The sequence below is a fragment of the Lipophrys pholis genome (genome assembly GCF_963383615.2).
Source record: "Lipophrys pholis genome assembly, chromosome: 3".
In the NCBI taxonomy this organism is placed as follows: domain Eukaryota; kingdom Metazoa; phylum Chordata; class Actinopteri; order Blenniiformes; family Blenniidae; genus Lipophrys; species Lipophrys pholis.
Window position 1 is genome coordinate 17,527,778 of NC_137627.1, and position 15,285 is coordinate 17,543,062.

The 15,285-nt window shown below is 42.8% G+C and overlaps 2 protein-coding genes across 3 annotated transcripts in view; both read left to right on the plus strand.

Annotated features, from left to right (window-relative positions):
- The window catches only part of elna (elastin a), a 152,996-nt gene extending 137,913 nt beyond the window's left edge, over window positions 1-15,083 (plus strand). The window contains exon 36 of the mRNA XM_080459435.1: window positions 15,016-15,083. Coding sequence (XP_080315561.1) covers window positions 15,016-15,077 — 62 coding nt within the window. The 3' untranslated portion in view covers window positions 15,078-15,083. The remainder of the gene's footprint in view (window positions 1-15,015) is intronic.
- Window positions 643-14,916, plus strand: septin4b (septin 4b). 2 transcript variants are annotated; one of them, XM_080459437.1, is made up of 11 exons: window positions 643-918; window positions 9,059-9,155; window positions 9,277-9,363; window positions 9,463-9,586; window positions 9,703-9,837; window positions 10,296-10,413; window positions 10,541-10,642; window positions 11,344-11,440; window positions 12,144-12,306; window positions 12,414-12,513; window positions 14,050-14,916. In XM_080459437.1, the coding sequence occupies exons 1-11, from the start codon at window positions 883-885 to the stop codon at window positions 14,116-14,118; spliced, it is 1,128 nt and encodes a 375-aa protein (XP_080315563.1). In that variant the 5' UTR covers window positions 643-882; the 3' UTR covers window positions 14,119-14,916. The 2 variants fall into 2 exon arrangements, with proteins under 2 accessions (XP_080315563.1, XP_080315564.1); XM_080459438.1 differs by lacking the exon at window positions 643-918 and adding an exon at window positions 8,370-8,714.
- Window positions 15,084-15,285: the final 202 nt, after the last annotated feature.

Below are 15,285 nucleotides of genomic sequence, written 5' to 3' on the forward strand. Positions count from 1 at the left end.
AGAGAGAGAGAGAGAGAGAGAGAGAGAGAGAGAGAGAGAGAGAGAGAGAGAGAGAGAGAGAGAGAGAGAGAGAGAGAGAGAGAGAGAGAGAGATTAGTTGTAGCATGTAGCCTACAAGTCACCTCTCCTCCCCACCATGGATTCACACTCAGCTTGTGCCGCTCTGGCCCTGGCACTGCCAGCTGGGAGGTCTGGGGTGATGTGATGGCCATTGTAAGAAGCTAAGCTCCTATTATCGTCTGATGCTCAGCCCCTCTTCTTATTTTGATTTGTATCACTGTTTTTCAAGACATTATCACACTGTGTCTGTTTAAACTATGAAACAATTTCTGACCAATCCACTCTTTACTTGTATGTGCATGCATTGGTGCGTGTGGCCGTGCATGAGAGAGCGAGAAGTCAGTGATGTGTTGATCTGACAGGGTGGCTTGAGGAATGAGGGCACAAGAGGCTTGTGGCGAGGCGAGAGGGCAGATGTTTTCTCTGTAGAATAGCTCCTTTTCTCAAGGCAGGGCAGCAGCGCACACACACAAACGAGTGTCAATCGTCTGCACATCAGCTTCAGATTGGCCCAAACTGGAGAGGAGGGTGGAGCTCCTGGAAGGCTCCAGATGCAGAGTGGCAGAGATCGAGCATGCACCTGTTCAAATAAAGATGTTTACAGGCAGCGTGTGGGAGAATGTTTAGGAGAAAAGTGGATGCCATGTGAGTGGTGAGAGAAGGATCGTAGATGTGCTTATGTAACTTGGCCCAGAAACCCAAGAGGTTACACTCTGTCTAGGAGGCTTCATAAAGCTCTTTTTACTGTTTCTTTTCTTTCTTTTTTTGTCTTTTGCTTTCTGGATTAAACCAAAGGATTTCTACTAGTTGTTAGTGCATGATATGGCAGCAACTATGGAAACACACAGTGATACAGAGGTATGTGTTGCTTCCTTTTTTGCTGAGCTTGCAGTCAAGCCTAACCCTTTGTGTTTGTTTTCTTTTGTGTGACTTTCCAACATTGGTGGCTGCAGGTTTTCCCTGTGCTTACAGCAGAGGTGTCAGAATTCCTATGATCCAGAGGAAGATGCACATTCACTGAATCCTGCATGAGACCACTTTTTCAGTTCAGATATGATTTTTTAAACAAGTCATGGCCATTTTCTTCTGCTACTGAGTGCATCGAGAATATCTGTTATGCATGAAATGTTCTGAGCTTTTACTCGATGCCCATGTCAAGGAGCTAAAACGCGACATGATTGACACTTGTATTGACCATAGGTGACGGTTTAATGCATTGAGAGTGTTATGAATGAGCCTCTGGTGGAGGGAGACATTGTTTCTCAGTTGACAGAAAGACACATTTGGGACAGAGATGCATGTTATTACTAAGATTGCCAGTTCTTTCGATGCCATTCTCACATGTATGCACAGAAATCATCAACTTCTGGCAATGCAGAGCAGGATGCGGCATTACTCGTGTTTCCTGTCGCACTGCTATGATCATTTGAACATTTGCATGAGCTGTGAGAGGTTGGGGTGGTGGTGGTGTGTGTGTGTGTGTGGGGGGGGCGGGGGGGGCACACTATTTCTGTCTCTCTCTCCCTGTGTACTGAGCCAGCTTCACACAGAGCCCTGCTATAACTACCCAAACAACCACAGCATTCACACAGAGCGCACATGGCTCACTTCACCACCTGCTGCTGGCCTCATGACAAGGGGAAACCTTACTGGTATTCAGCATGTGCCCTCCACACCATTCACATTTCTACATACAAGGTATCGGTTTCTAATGTGTCGAATGAACGTGAAATAGGCACATTACTTCTGTATTGTGTGTTCTGATACCTTCTTTTTTACCAGCATTAAATTCTACATCCATTTTGTTTGACCCTCAGTAGCCTGTCTGTTGGATTAGACTATACAAGCCAGCCTTCACTCCCCGCATGCATCAGTGAGCCTTTCCAACCATGACCCCGTCGTCAGTTCACCACCTTTTCCTCTTTGGATCACTTTGGATAAATACTGACCACTGCAGAATGACACCCGAAAATGGCTTCAATTTTGAAGATGATTTGTCACAGTTGTCAAAACAGTTTGGTCTTTATCAAACTTTCAGAAATCCTTTCCCTTAACCATTTTTGCTGCATTTCGCACATCAAATCTGAGGACACACTGTTCCCTTGCTGCCTGATGTATCGTACACTCCAACAGGTCCCATGATACGGAGAGAATCAGAGTTTTAACTTCATGTGTTAGCGTTCATATTGTTATGGCTGATTGGTATGTGTAGTTATACAATAACAACTTATGTGTGTCATCTTTCATATTCTGCCTGCATAAATTAAAGTAACAATTCTTCAAGAAAAAAGAGATTTAAGCATGCAGTGAATAATATAGCAGAGCAATTATTGTAGCTGGGTTATGAATGACTCTGTTGACTGCGTTTCCTCCTCAAGCCGTAGCGTGCTTTCATCATGGAAGGTCAATACCACCATGCTTTATGGTTCTTTATGACTTCTGGCAGCTTCTGATTGCATTTCCCATGTCGTACAGGGAGCATTTGAAGAGGGCCTTTCCCCCCCGAAAGCTGCGTTTATTGCAACAAATCATCATCCATCAGCGCTGTGTCAGTCGGACCCACTGCCACGATCCAACAGTAACAAAGCAGTCAAAGTCGCAGCCAAACGCACAACTTGTTTGTGTTCAGCCGGACTTCATGTCCTACAATTGTTTCTCAGGGACTGCAGCAGAGGTTTTAGTCCCACCATAAAACATGTGCCACATCTTTCTGACATGCTCAAGAAGTTATTCCTCCCGCAAAGGTCTCTTCGATAACCTTTGGCTGAAACACTACAAAGGATTAGTGTTCCCAGTTGTACTGCAGCCTACTACTTGCCTTCCAGACCACTTATTAAATGTCATTAGATAGATTGAAGCCATTGGTCTGGACTGTTTATGCAATAAACAGCTCTAGAGTCAAAGTATTGCTTTAGCCCCACTTTGACAAGACATTCGTGGACATCGCCGGTTCACATTGAGGCTTCATCACAACATGCTGCATGTATCTGTGTCCGTTATAACGAACCCCACGAAACCCCGCTATTACCCTGGGCTTAATGCCGCTGCATGCCATTGTTTAATTCTCCCTGTCTCATTTATTTAGCTATGTAGAAAATGTGGATAAATGTTTTTAAGTTATTTGAGGAAGTCTTTAAAGTATTTTAAGTAATGTGAGGAAGTCATTAAAGCTAATCACGCTTGAGTTGTCTTACTTTCTTTGCAGGAATATTTATCATAAAATGAGCCGTTTTGTTTTTGCAGCATTTCCTGTAACATGTTTTACTTTAAGGCCTCGTCCGGCCTTTTTAGGCTTGAACCAGCTACACTGTGGTTTCACCTGGTTCAAGGATTATTTATTCTCTATTATTCCCATCCTAACAATGATAAAGTTTCCTCATTACTCAATGAGGAACTAACCCCTCAGCCTGCTTTGGAAATAGTAATTGGTTCAGGTCTCAGCTGAGACTGATCCCACTGGGACACTTTGTGTGGCGGCCTTGTGCAAATTTGAGAAATTGATGTCAGAGCCCACTTGGTCTTATTCTAGTTATAGGAGATTGTTTTACACATCGTTAGATAATATTTGAGACAAGCGGCTGTGAGGAAATATTTCGATGCTGTGTGATGTGCTAAAATTGCCACGTACAACCTTTGACATATATAAATAAATTTTAAAGCAGCACACATTTCCCTGTTATCCGTCTCAGTTACAGTAAACTCAGAATAACTCTAAAATCCATCACATCCTGTGTTTGGTCTGTGCAGCATTTACACTTCAGTCAAGCTTCAGTCATGGGTTTCCTAAGCGTATTGATTCTTGCGGCTCACACACAATGGTCCGATTGAGCTTTTCTATCGGCTTTGGAGTGAAGTGTACATTTTCTATTCACTTTGAACAAGCTGACTTACAGAAAATACTACGCTTGTTCAAGGGAGGCTGTGCTGACCTCTTGAAATTTTCCTGATATTTGAACTCCCCATGCTGGTATATGTTTAATATTTTCTAATATCTACAGTATGACTTTCAGCTGCATTGCAGTACATGGAAGTGAACCAGTTAAAGAAAAGTGCAATTCAGTGGAAATAAATCCACACTGAGAATGAAGTGCTGCTGCTGCTCTGTGTGACAGGAGTAACTTAAGACATGAAGAAGTGAAAATGTCTGCTTGTTAGTCTTCTACATTCGCTTCAGTATCGTGATTCATCTGTATAGATTTAACAGACGCAAGAAAATAGAAGACAAACATAAAGTTTTACTTTTTTCCTCATTCATGCCACAGTGTGACAGCAACACCAGGTAGCTCTGATCGTTCCTGAATTCACTTCTTGAGTCGTGTCATTCGGCTTTCTAGTGAAATCTCTTAAAGAAGCCAGGAGCAGATGAATGTGGGTTTTTTTTAGCTTTAAAGGAATGATCCCATTTTTGATGAAATTCCTTTTGTTAAACCTCCTCAGCTGTAGCTGGTTTTAACTCATATACTCTTAAGTCAAGATGAAGATGGACGGAAGGTCTGACTGGTTCCGAAGGAGGAAAAAGTTGCATCATGTTCTTCTTTTTCACTTAATTATTTTGCCTTACAAAGCTGCTTCAGAGCGCTGAGAGAGAAGTGAATCCCACTACCTGCTCTCAGTAATGCCTGCCTCATCAGCTGGATTTAAAGATGGTTTCACCAGATAGTGTGTGTGTGTGTGTGTGTGTGTGTGTGTGTGTGTGTGTGTGTGTGTGTGTGTGTGTGTGTGTGTGTGTGTGTGTGTGTGTGTGTGTGTGTGTGTGTGTGTGTGTGTGTGTGTGTGTGTGCCTGGGTGTGTGTGTGTGCCTGGGTGTGTGTGTGTGCCTGGGTGCTTATGAAAGAGATTAGAACACTTCATATGTCCTTATCCTTGTTCTTATTTTTGTAACCATAATTATCACTACCAAATTTGAAATGGCTTCAAGTTTATATGTTGTGACTGTAGAAGTAACTGACAAAGCAATGGTGTTATGGTTAGAATAGAGTTGGAGGATGAGGGGTGTGAATGTGTATGAGACATCATGGTGGTGTTGGTGTGAATGAATTGAGACAATCCACCCTGGTGAGGTGATTTTTTACTCTGTAGGAACTTACTGAATAAATTTGCTTATAAATGAGGAAGTTGCTTTAAAGTTTAATGTTGCACGTGAAGACATGTACATCAGCATGTAAATAGTTTATATTTAATTCATTTATTTGCTTCATTAGTGGGCTCATTAACATAATCACAGCAGCTACTTGTTTGCCCATGATGACAGTGTTAAGTAGCTTGGCTGGCTCATGTTGTGCTTTAGTGTGTACATGTTACTGTTATGATACACAGAATGCTATTTTCATGTCTGATGGAGTCTTCAGTTTAAATTATTATTATATATTTTTTTTTGGATTAACCATCATTTTGAGTGTTTTTTTTTGTCATCATGAGTTATTTGTCCTCCATTATTTCTTCCTCGGAGACAAATGACAGATTAAAAAAACAACCATTTAATTTCTTTCTAAATTTGAACTTTTTTTTATCAGTAAAAGCATCACAGTCGACTCCTCATCAAAATGGAGTGGACATTTTACAGTATTTGTGGGATTTTCACAGTTTTACATGCTTGCTGACTTGTTTTTACCAAAATAAGAATAATGCAGTAGAATACATGGTAAAGAGATTCAGTTTATCTATAATGACCTTTTTAAATCTTGATATTTGTAAGAATAAAACATGGTGAAAATGTATAAGTGAGTCATAAATACTATTCATGTAGTTTGGAGACAGTTTGAAATGATTAAATGAATTAAGCTAATGTTGAGATTGGCACAAAACTACAAGTGTAACAGTTATGACAGTTGCAGATTATTTATAAAGACTTACCAGATATCTAAAGTTTAAAGCACATAGCTTGAGAAAAGTTTAGTTTTTTACTGCTTAGGTCTCCAAACAGTAAAAAACTAAACAGTAAAAAACTAAACAGTAAAAAACTAAACTTTTCTCAAGCTATGTGCTTGAGAAAAGTTTAGTTTTTTACTGCTTAGGTCTCCAAACAACTGTGACTACTCTTATAACGTGAGGGAAACATTGTGATGTCTAGTATTCAGCTGAAAATGACGATGATGATATGAGACGGAGCTTATGGGGCTGAGTTTGGCTGCAGTGTGGTGTCAGCTCTCTTTGACGCCCTCGGTTTAGAGGATTTACTCCATGTGTGGGTCAGTGTGTGGCCTTTGATCAGTGACGTGTAGCTCATCAATGCTGCTGATCGTCCCTCCGGGGCACCGAGCGGCTCGATAGGGTTGAAGGACGCTGTGTCCCCTGGCATGGAGGTGTATAAATGCTGGAGCCTCTGGTCTGTGCTCCATGCTGCCTGCTAGAGAGGGTATGAAGAGCAGCATACACGGAAGCCAAAGGGAGAGGATTGCTGCACTGGTGAAAGGTACCACAGGTGAGGCGACAAGAGAGGAGGTGAGATTGTGCATGAAGGACAGATGAGCAGTCATTACACCAGGGGTTTTGAATTAGTTTGCTCTTTCATTCTGCTTCTTTTACAGCTCGAGTTGTGATCATATGTTGTGATGTTGCTAACTGATGCTCTCTCTCCTCAGTCACTTTTGCATTTTCTATATTAAGGATAAATGTGGGAAACTATATTCGACACCACTTCAAAGCTGTTGTTGCTTTACGATTGACCGTGTCTTCTATGTAGGTCACAGAAGGAGCCATGTTGGACATTGATCTCAGTGGTTTGGTTGTGGTACTGGAAAGCAGGTCACTGATTTCCTCAACTAGGAAACTATCAATGTCTCCTCTGCCCTAAAGCTCTAAATCCCACACAGTAATGAAAGCCGTCGGTCAGAATGGAGGATATAAACTGTGCAGCAGTAACACGACATGTTTTAAGAACTGCATTTTGAGCTTTGATGTTTTAACAGAATATCATAATTTAAAGCAAAATTTGGCAAAAAATGAGTTTCTTTGGGTGAAAGTGAGTTTTATTTTGGCACTTTGACTCTTCATCAGACACTGAATGACTTTTTCCACCGTGCTCCTGCAGCAGGGATGTTTGAATGTACAGGCTGACTTTACATTGTCTTGAGTGGTGCAGGTTTGCTGGTGCTTGGAACACTGAATAAGACAGCACCACAGGAATTTGTGACGACATTAGAATTTATGGAAAACTGTAGCAACAGCTGCAGCCAGAAAGCAATTCTGCATCACTCACTCGACTCTGACTTCTCCACTGAGCAGTTGTCTCATCTGCCCTGTGATCATACCATTTCTTTGGTAAATGGTATATTGTCTCATATTTTAATTTGTTTTTGCCTTTATTTAATCTTTCTTTTTTCTTCTCATCTTTTACCTTGTCTTCTTCACACCTTCATCATGTCGGTTCCTTTCGTCACACTCCTCATGACTCTTGAACCTCACGCACCTCATATTTTCATGACGGACTTCGGGGTTCCCCCTCCTTCCTGTCAACACCCCATTGCTGCCGTCTGCCCTGTTGAATCTCCCCACTTGTGCGCTCCTCTCTGGTTGGAGATTGCAGAGTGTGCTGTAGCCCCAGTTGCAATGGAGGACAGTGACCATGACGCTGCGTCTTCATCAGACGAGCACAACTCGCGCCCTGCCACCCCAACCCACAGCAGGGACCATAATACTGAGCAGGTATTAGTGACGCCCCTAAAAACTCCAGAGGGTGAAACAGATCATCTCAAGATGTGGAGGCCAGAGTCTCTAATAAACACAGCAGAATCATCTTAAAAAAAAGAAAACCATTCAATTTCTGTTATGGTATAGTAAACTGTTTAATGAGAAAGAAACCGTCCTTTATCATGAATCATGAAGAACCCACTTTTTTGTTGCGCAAACTGTATGAAGTGGTCAGGAGACTGAAACACATGATGCAGGAAAGCTGATAACAGATAACAATTACACTGATTCAATATGGGTTTCAAAGTAAAGAGATCCACAGAGTTACTAGATTCCTCTCTCGCTGTTTTGTTGAAGACTCATCCACATATTTTCTAACCAGCTAAGCAGATTTCTGTTTCTCCACCTGCTGTCTGCCAACCTTAAAGTGAAATTCAAATTCTGATCAGATTTAGTTCTTCATAATTGCGGTGACTATTCAGAACTATAGCTGGGATTCCTAAATCGCTTAAAACCAAGAACTGGTCATTATTCCAAGCATTTCTTAAAGGTGTGCATTTTTGCTCCCGTATTTTCACTGGACCTTTCCTCCAACTTGTCTTTGCCCCCATCCTGTTGCCTCCCCCGTCCTCTGCTCCACTTCATCCATCCTTTTGACTTTGGTGTCTCTCTAGCATTCAAGCCATTCAGATGATTCAGAAGTGGAGAGCATAATGCAAGACCCTCAGCATCATGGAGGGCATGTCCACCACCACCACCACCACCACGAAAACGACCACATGCACCATCATGATCATGGGCACCACCACGAGGCCCATGACGCAGACAGGGAGGCTGAGGGCGAAGATCGCCCACACACCCCGTCTTATCTGCGCCCCCCTGTGGCGGGGAGGGCCCAGTCAGATTCAGGTTCAGACGCCAGTTTGCCGCAGAGCAAAAGCGTGGAGTTTGACTTGTCGTCTTTTGCCAGTCCATCGAGGCCAAAGAGCCCCTGGGGTCTGTTTGACCCATACAACAGTAACGAGGTAACAAGAGGAGGCTGAACCTGCTCTGCGTGCTTTAGTTCTGTCTGTAACGTGGCTGAACAGCTGTAAACTACATGTTGTATAGAAACATTGCCAGCACTGTGAAAGCTTGAACCAGACAGTTGAAAATATGATACTTTATGTGTTTTATTTGAACTCGTATTTTTGTGGTGCAGCATGTTGGGCTTTGTGTTTTCCCAAATGCATTGTGGGAAAGTTGACCAGGAAAGGGACAACTTGTACAAAACAGTTATGATGATGTCTGTTGGAATTCAAAAAGTACCACAGTCGTATAGAAATGCATATAATGTCCACTTACAGAAAGTTGTCTCATTTACTTTTAGGACCAGGACAAGGAATATGTGGGTTTCGCAACATTGCCAAACCAGGTCCATCGCAAGTCAGTCAAGAAAGGATTTGACTTCACGCTCATGGTAGCAGGTAAATCCCCCTTTGCACATTAGCAGACATTTGATCTTCAGCCCACAGCGGACTTTGAAGGAGCTGCTAATCACAAAGTCTTGAGCCTGGCTGTTTTCTCTTTGTTGTTCTTTGTTTGAAGGTGAGTCTGGCCTGGGAAAGTCCACCCTGGTCAACAGTCTGTTTCTCACAGATCTCTACAAAGATAGGAAGCTGCTCAACGCTGAAGGTGAGGAAGCTGATTCAGCTTGAACAACTCAGGTTTTTCTTCTACATGTTACATGCCGTCATATTTGAAACTGAAGCCCCTTTGTCGTCTTTCGATCAGAGCGAATTACACAAACAGTGGAAATCACCAAACACACTGTGGACATTGAGGAGAAAGGCGTGAAACTGAAGCTCACCATCGTGGACACCCCGGGGTTTGGAGATGCTGTAAACAACACCGAATGGTACATAGCAAACGTCTTTAATTTGACTAAAACTATTGATCCTCGGAGGTACAACCTGATTTCAGTTCTATTGTCTACGCTGCTCGACTGAACGTCCCTGTGTGTTTCTGCTTTAGCTGGAAGCCAGTGGCTGATTATATTGACCAGCAGTTCGAGCAGTACTTCAGGGACGAGAGCGGCCTCAACCGCAAGAACATCCAGGACAACCGTGTACACTGCTGCCTCTATTTCATCTCACCTTTCGGTCACGGGTATGATAAAGCTCCACTTCTCCTCCGGCGTAGATCTTTCTATAATTAATCCACTCATTATAAATCACATCCCTGAGTAAGAGAACTAACATGTACATGTAGTGTACCAGTCTGTACTTGAGGTGCATTCAGCCACATGAATTGTTAATGCAGCGTCTCTCGCCCGTAGTTAAAGCAGCTCTCTGCTGCCTTCAGGTGAATTTACATCTGGTGCAGGGCCTTCACACAAATCAGTTGTATTGTGCTGATGCGGTGCTTTTCAGTGCGTTTGTGCACATGCACTGTTTCACATCACTGTCCTCATCAAAGAACAACTCCACCATTACAAAAAAATAAATAAAAAAATCGCTGCAGTGCATTTCAGTCACACGTATAGAGAAAGTGCTCCCTCTGCTGGTGTGTGTCCATCATTACTGGTCAGATCAAATTGTGAGAGGTCTGATTTGTGTTTCTTCCAGTCTCCGGCCATTGGATGTGGAGTTTATGAAGGCTCTCCATGAGAAGGTCAACATCGTGCCCATCCTCGCCAAAGCAGACACGCTCACCCCGACTGAGGTCAAGAAAAAGAAAATTAAGGCAAGAAAACTTTTCTTGAAGACGTTCCACCGTGAACCAATCACCGAAATGCAATACTTTGTACGAGGTCAGTCAGGTTTGTTTACATTGTCGAAGTTTAATTCTCACGACACATCTTATCTTGCAGATCAGAGAAGAGATCGAGCAGTACGGCATCAAGATTTACCAGTTCCCCGACTGCGACTCTGATGAAGATGAAGATTTCAAGCAGCAAGACTACGAGCTGAAGGTAAGCGTCGCAGCTGCCACATGTTTGTCAGTGTGTCATTTCTTTGTTATTTCAACCTTTTGGCCTCTTCTGGGGCAGAGGCCTCAGCGTTGTGGTATTGATTTCCCAGTAGACCTGGGTGCACTGACATAACATAACAACCTGAACACCAGAAAACTAGTTTTCTTGCTTTCTGACGCAGTACTCATTTATTCGACTGAGCTGTAATAAAGCTTTTCCAACTAATAAATGCTTCAACCTTAAAACATATTCGATATAATAACCCGAAACACTCAGTCCAGTGCAGACGTCCACAGTCCTGAAAAGGCAACCCTTTTCCACCCTTCTCGCATCACTGGCTGGCAGAGAAGACGGAGTCAGCGTGCCAGTGTGTCTCTCTCTATATCTGTCCTTGGTTGCCCTCCAGTGAAAAACAGTGTGTTAGCAGGAAGAAATGGAATCAGCTTCAGAATAATGTTTCCATATTAGTGTTGAAAACTATCAAGTGTTCCTCCAGACGGTCCAAACGGAGATGAGGGGGAAAAAATGTGCCACAGAAAAGAGGGCAAAGACAGTGGAGATGTTTGTTGGCAAAGTGGAGGTGATCACTGCAATGCAGCACTGAGCTCTGCCTCCATCCAGTCTTTCTTATTGACCCACGGACCTCCTGCACTGCTGGCTGCTGCTGGGTTTTTTATCAATGTTTCTCTTCTTTCTTCAAGGAAAGCATTCCCTTCGCAGTAATTGGCAGCAACACGGTGGTGGAGGCCAAAGGAAAGCGGGTGCGAGGTCGCCTCTACCCCTGGGGCATCGTAGAAGGTACCGCCCCGCTCATAGCGACAGTTTAAAGTGAATTCCACTAAATCATTGGGGAGTGTATTTACTACTGTATAAGCAAATACTCTGCTGGAAAAGCTGAATTACTGAGTAAACTATCTTACTTAAGTACCTTAGCAGAACTGGTATTTTCTCATATTTACTTTATTTAAATACAAAAGTAGAAATTATAATCCTGACAGTACAATCCTATTTCTACACACTCACGGCTTGTTCACATACAATCTAACTATTGTGTTTTTCAGCAGGGATCCACCACCTTAATCTTTAGCAATGACATCGATCGTAGTTGAATTGTCTCCACAGTTTTGAGTCACGCTTTCCACAACGAAGTATTGTCATAATTTAGGTTTGAGGTTTTTTTTTTTTTCTTTTCTTCTTTATTTGGCAAAACCAATGTTTTTAGTAAACTATGATACGATCGTAAGGCGGCAACCAAAAGGTATAAATAAAAAAACACTTTAATTTAAACTGTAAGTGTGACGGGAAGGACAATTCCAAGTACTTCTATACCAACACTTCTGAAGTAGAAGTCAGATTTCATTCATTTGGCTGCTCGTGTTTCTCTGTGAATCACAAAATGTTCCCTCATTGGACTTGATGCCTTCCCCAATGTCCACTGGATATTCTTGCACCAAGGTGGGTCATCCATGGTTTCTGAAGGTGGTTAAATGTGATCTTACAGTGGAGAACTCCGCGCACTGTGACTTTGTGAAGCTGAGGAACATGCTGGTTCGCACACACATGCAAGACCTGAAGGACGTGACCCGGGAGTGTCACTATGAGAACTACAGAGCCCACTGCATCCAGAGCATGACCCGCATGGTGGTCAAGGAGCGCAACCGCAAGTATGATCACACTGAAGCGGGCCAGACGCCGCTGGTAGCCACATTCAGATCCATTTTGCACGCGTGCAGCTGTAACCTGTTAAAGCTCCTGTTGAACTTCTCCGCAGTAAATTAACCAGGGAGAGTGGCACGGACTTTCCCATCCCCGTGGCGCCCAGCGCGTCGGAGAGCGAGACGGAAAAGCTCATCAGAGAGAAAGACGAGGAGGTACGGCACGCCGAGCGCGAACTGGAATTGCACCAGCAAAGCGATCACGAGTCTGACCACGGCTCTGGCCGCCATGAGCACTCAGAGGCTCAGCCCGGCTCAGAGACGCGCTCACGCCGGATAGACGACGAGGCCCTCTGAGTGTCTGGCGCTCACGCACTTTGTTGACTTGTAACTTGTTTTTGTTTTTCAAGCCACGCCACATTTTTCTGAGACGCGTAAGAATCAGCATGAACAATATGAAGTGATGTAATCTGATCAACCTCTCACCCCCCCGTAGGTTAGACGTCAATCCGCCACATAAACATCGTTTGAGCAACACAAGGACATTCAGCGTTACTCTTTAGAGTTTCAGCTTCAAGCGTAGAAAGAACAAAGATCTTTGCTTTATTTCACTCGGAGGAAACTAAAAGGAAGCGTTTCTCACCAACCAGCAGTTTATAAAGTGAATAAAGATAAAAGAATAAAAAAAAAGAAGAAGAAGCATGCATCAAACCCGGTGATTCTCAGCCTTTTCCCAACAACACACATTGACCGGCTGACTGGTCCACGTGTCACCGATGTACAAAAGCAGGAGCACTTTCACAGACCTGCTCCACATTCAATAAAGTGTCTTATTGTGACTTTTCTTTGACGTGTGCAAATGTAATCTCGGCAGCCTCGGAGCAGACAAAGTGTCGGTCGCCCCGTCATGTCAAAGACTCCCAGTAATGATTTACTAAGACGCAAGGACCAGGAATCACGTAAACATCTGGTTATGTGACACACATCTCCAATACGAGAAACAATTGTTCTTTAAAATAAACAAATATAGATTACTTACTTCTTATGGGAAATATACTCATCAATATTATTGTGATCAGCAACTTGACCCAGCTCTCCCTGTTAAAGGAACCAGATTAGAGATCAGTTCTGGCCAGAAAGGTTAAACCCAAGATATTAGAGAAATGTTTCAAGTTCCCCTCCTCCTCCTCCTCCTCCTCCTCCTCCTCCCCATTTATTATATTATAAATAAAGAGTGTGTTTTCTTCTTCAGTTGTTTCTTTTTATTTCTTTGTGTAAATATAATGAGATAATACAAAATCGTGTTACTGCCAAGATTTCAAAAGGATGATTTCATTCGTTCAGGATATTTTACTACTAACATGAAAGCACATACAACTAGCTGGACAGCTCATGTTTGTTATTTGACATTTCAAGTTATTTTAAGTGTTAAAACCCATGAAAATAAACGACATGATGAACTGAGCAGCTTATAGAAGCGTGAGCATGAATTTTATGATCCTGAGGTGCTGCGTCAGTCGTCTTCAGTATTTTGGCGTGTTGGTAAAGACGCAGGCAGAGGACCCTGCAGCACTTCGCCACAGGTCACGTGACCTGATCTCCCCGAGTGTTATTGATTTGTGGTCGGTGTGTTTTCATGTGTGACTAATTAGTCCTGATAAAACCCCACACTGCCCGCCGCTCCGCCGCAGCACAGCACCACGAGGACGCCTCCCGTTAAAGTAACGCCTCTCTCTGTTTTCTCCTCCACAGTTGCGGCGGATGCAGGAGATGCTGCAGAGGATCCAGAGCAACATGATCACTCAGAAAGACGGCTATTAACACGCAGCCCCCCATCAACGCTGTGTACATGTCTTTGATTCACTGGGATGGAAATACACACACACACACACACACACACAAAAGAAAACACCCAGAAAGCCTGTCTTCCACTCTGACGATGTCCACGATGTCTCATGGTGTCTCACATGGATCGGCTGCTGAGGAGGCGGTAAGATGTTCTGACACGTGCAGCGTAGCGACTCCCTTCCTCCTCCACAGTCTCCGACATTAACGACACCACTGCTGCAACAGTCCAGAACTCTCCACCCGGTTTGTTTTGAATGAATTAGTCAGTTCACATATCTGATTTTTTATTTTTTATTTTTTTTTATGTAGCCACATGATCACAGGGTTGGTTTATGAAGTTTATGAGGTTTACATCAGAGTACAGTGGATTATTTTTTTTTTTAAAGTAAACTTTTATGGTGCAAGTGTTTAATTGTTACTATCTTTATAGGTCAACATGCATATATACTGTAATAATTTAATTTTCTATATTACACTCTTTTTGTTTCCACAGTTTTCCAACTGTGACGTGGTTTGGTTTTATAACACCTTGTTAAACTGCCGAGCGTCACACGGAAGATGGTTTCAAGTTCTGTCTTTCCAATTCGGTGGGTTTTTCCTCCTTTTTGCTGCCCGGGTTGTTTCACGTTGTCCGTTTTGACTCGTCAGCATATTCAGTGCAGTAGACAACAGGGACGTTGGCGGCTCTGCTCAGCGCTGGCCAGGCTTACCTCACAATAAGCTACTTCCGGATTGTCGTGTCAAGATGTACGATAATGTACCTTTTAACATAAAAAAAAAAAAGATGTTCAGAGAACTCGTCAAGCCCGAGTTGTTTAAGAGTCGGCCCACTACTTTAATAAGACAAGACCCCAGATTTGCATGAAGTGAACGTTTCAAGGCCGGGTTGCAGAAGGGGACATGCAGTATATTTATGTTTTGCATGTGTATAGTGAAGGTTGCTGCGGTTGCATATCAGTTTAATTTTGGACTGTAAGAAATTAAAAAAAAAAACAGATATTTTATATATATATATATTTTGGTTTGTTTTTAGATATTTTTCTCACTCTGAGAGAATCCCCATGTAGGATGAGTACTTACTTTAACATTTATCTTTACAAGCAAGGGTTAACCTTTAAAAATGATATTTTTGTCAATGCC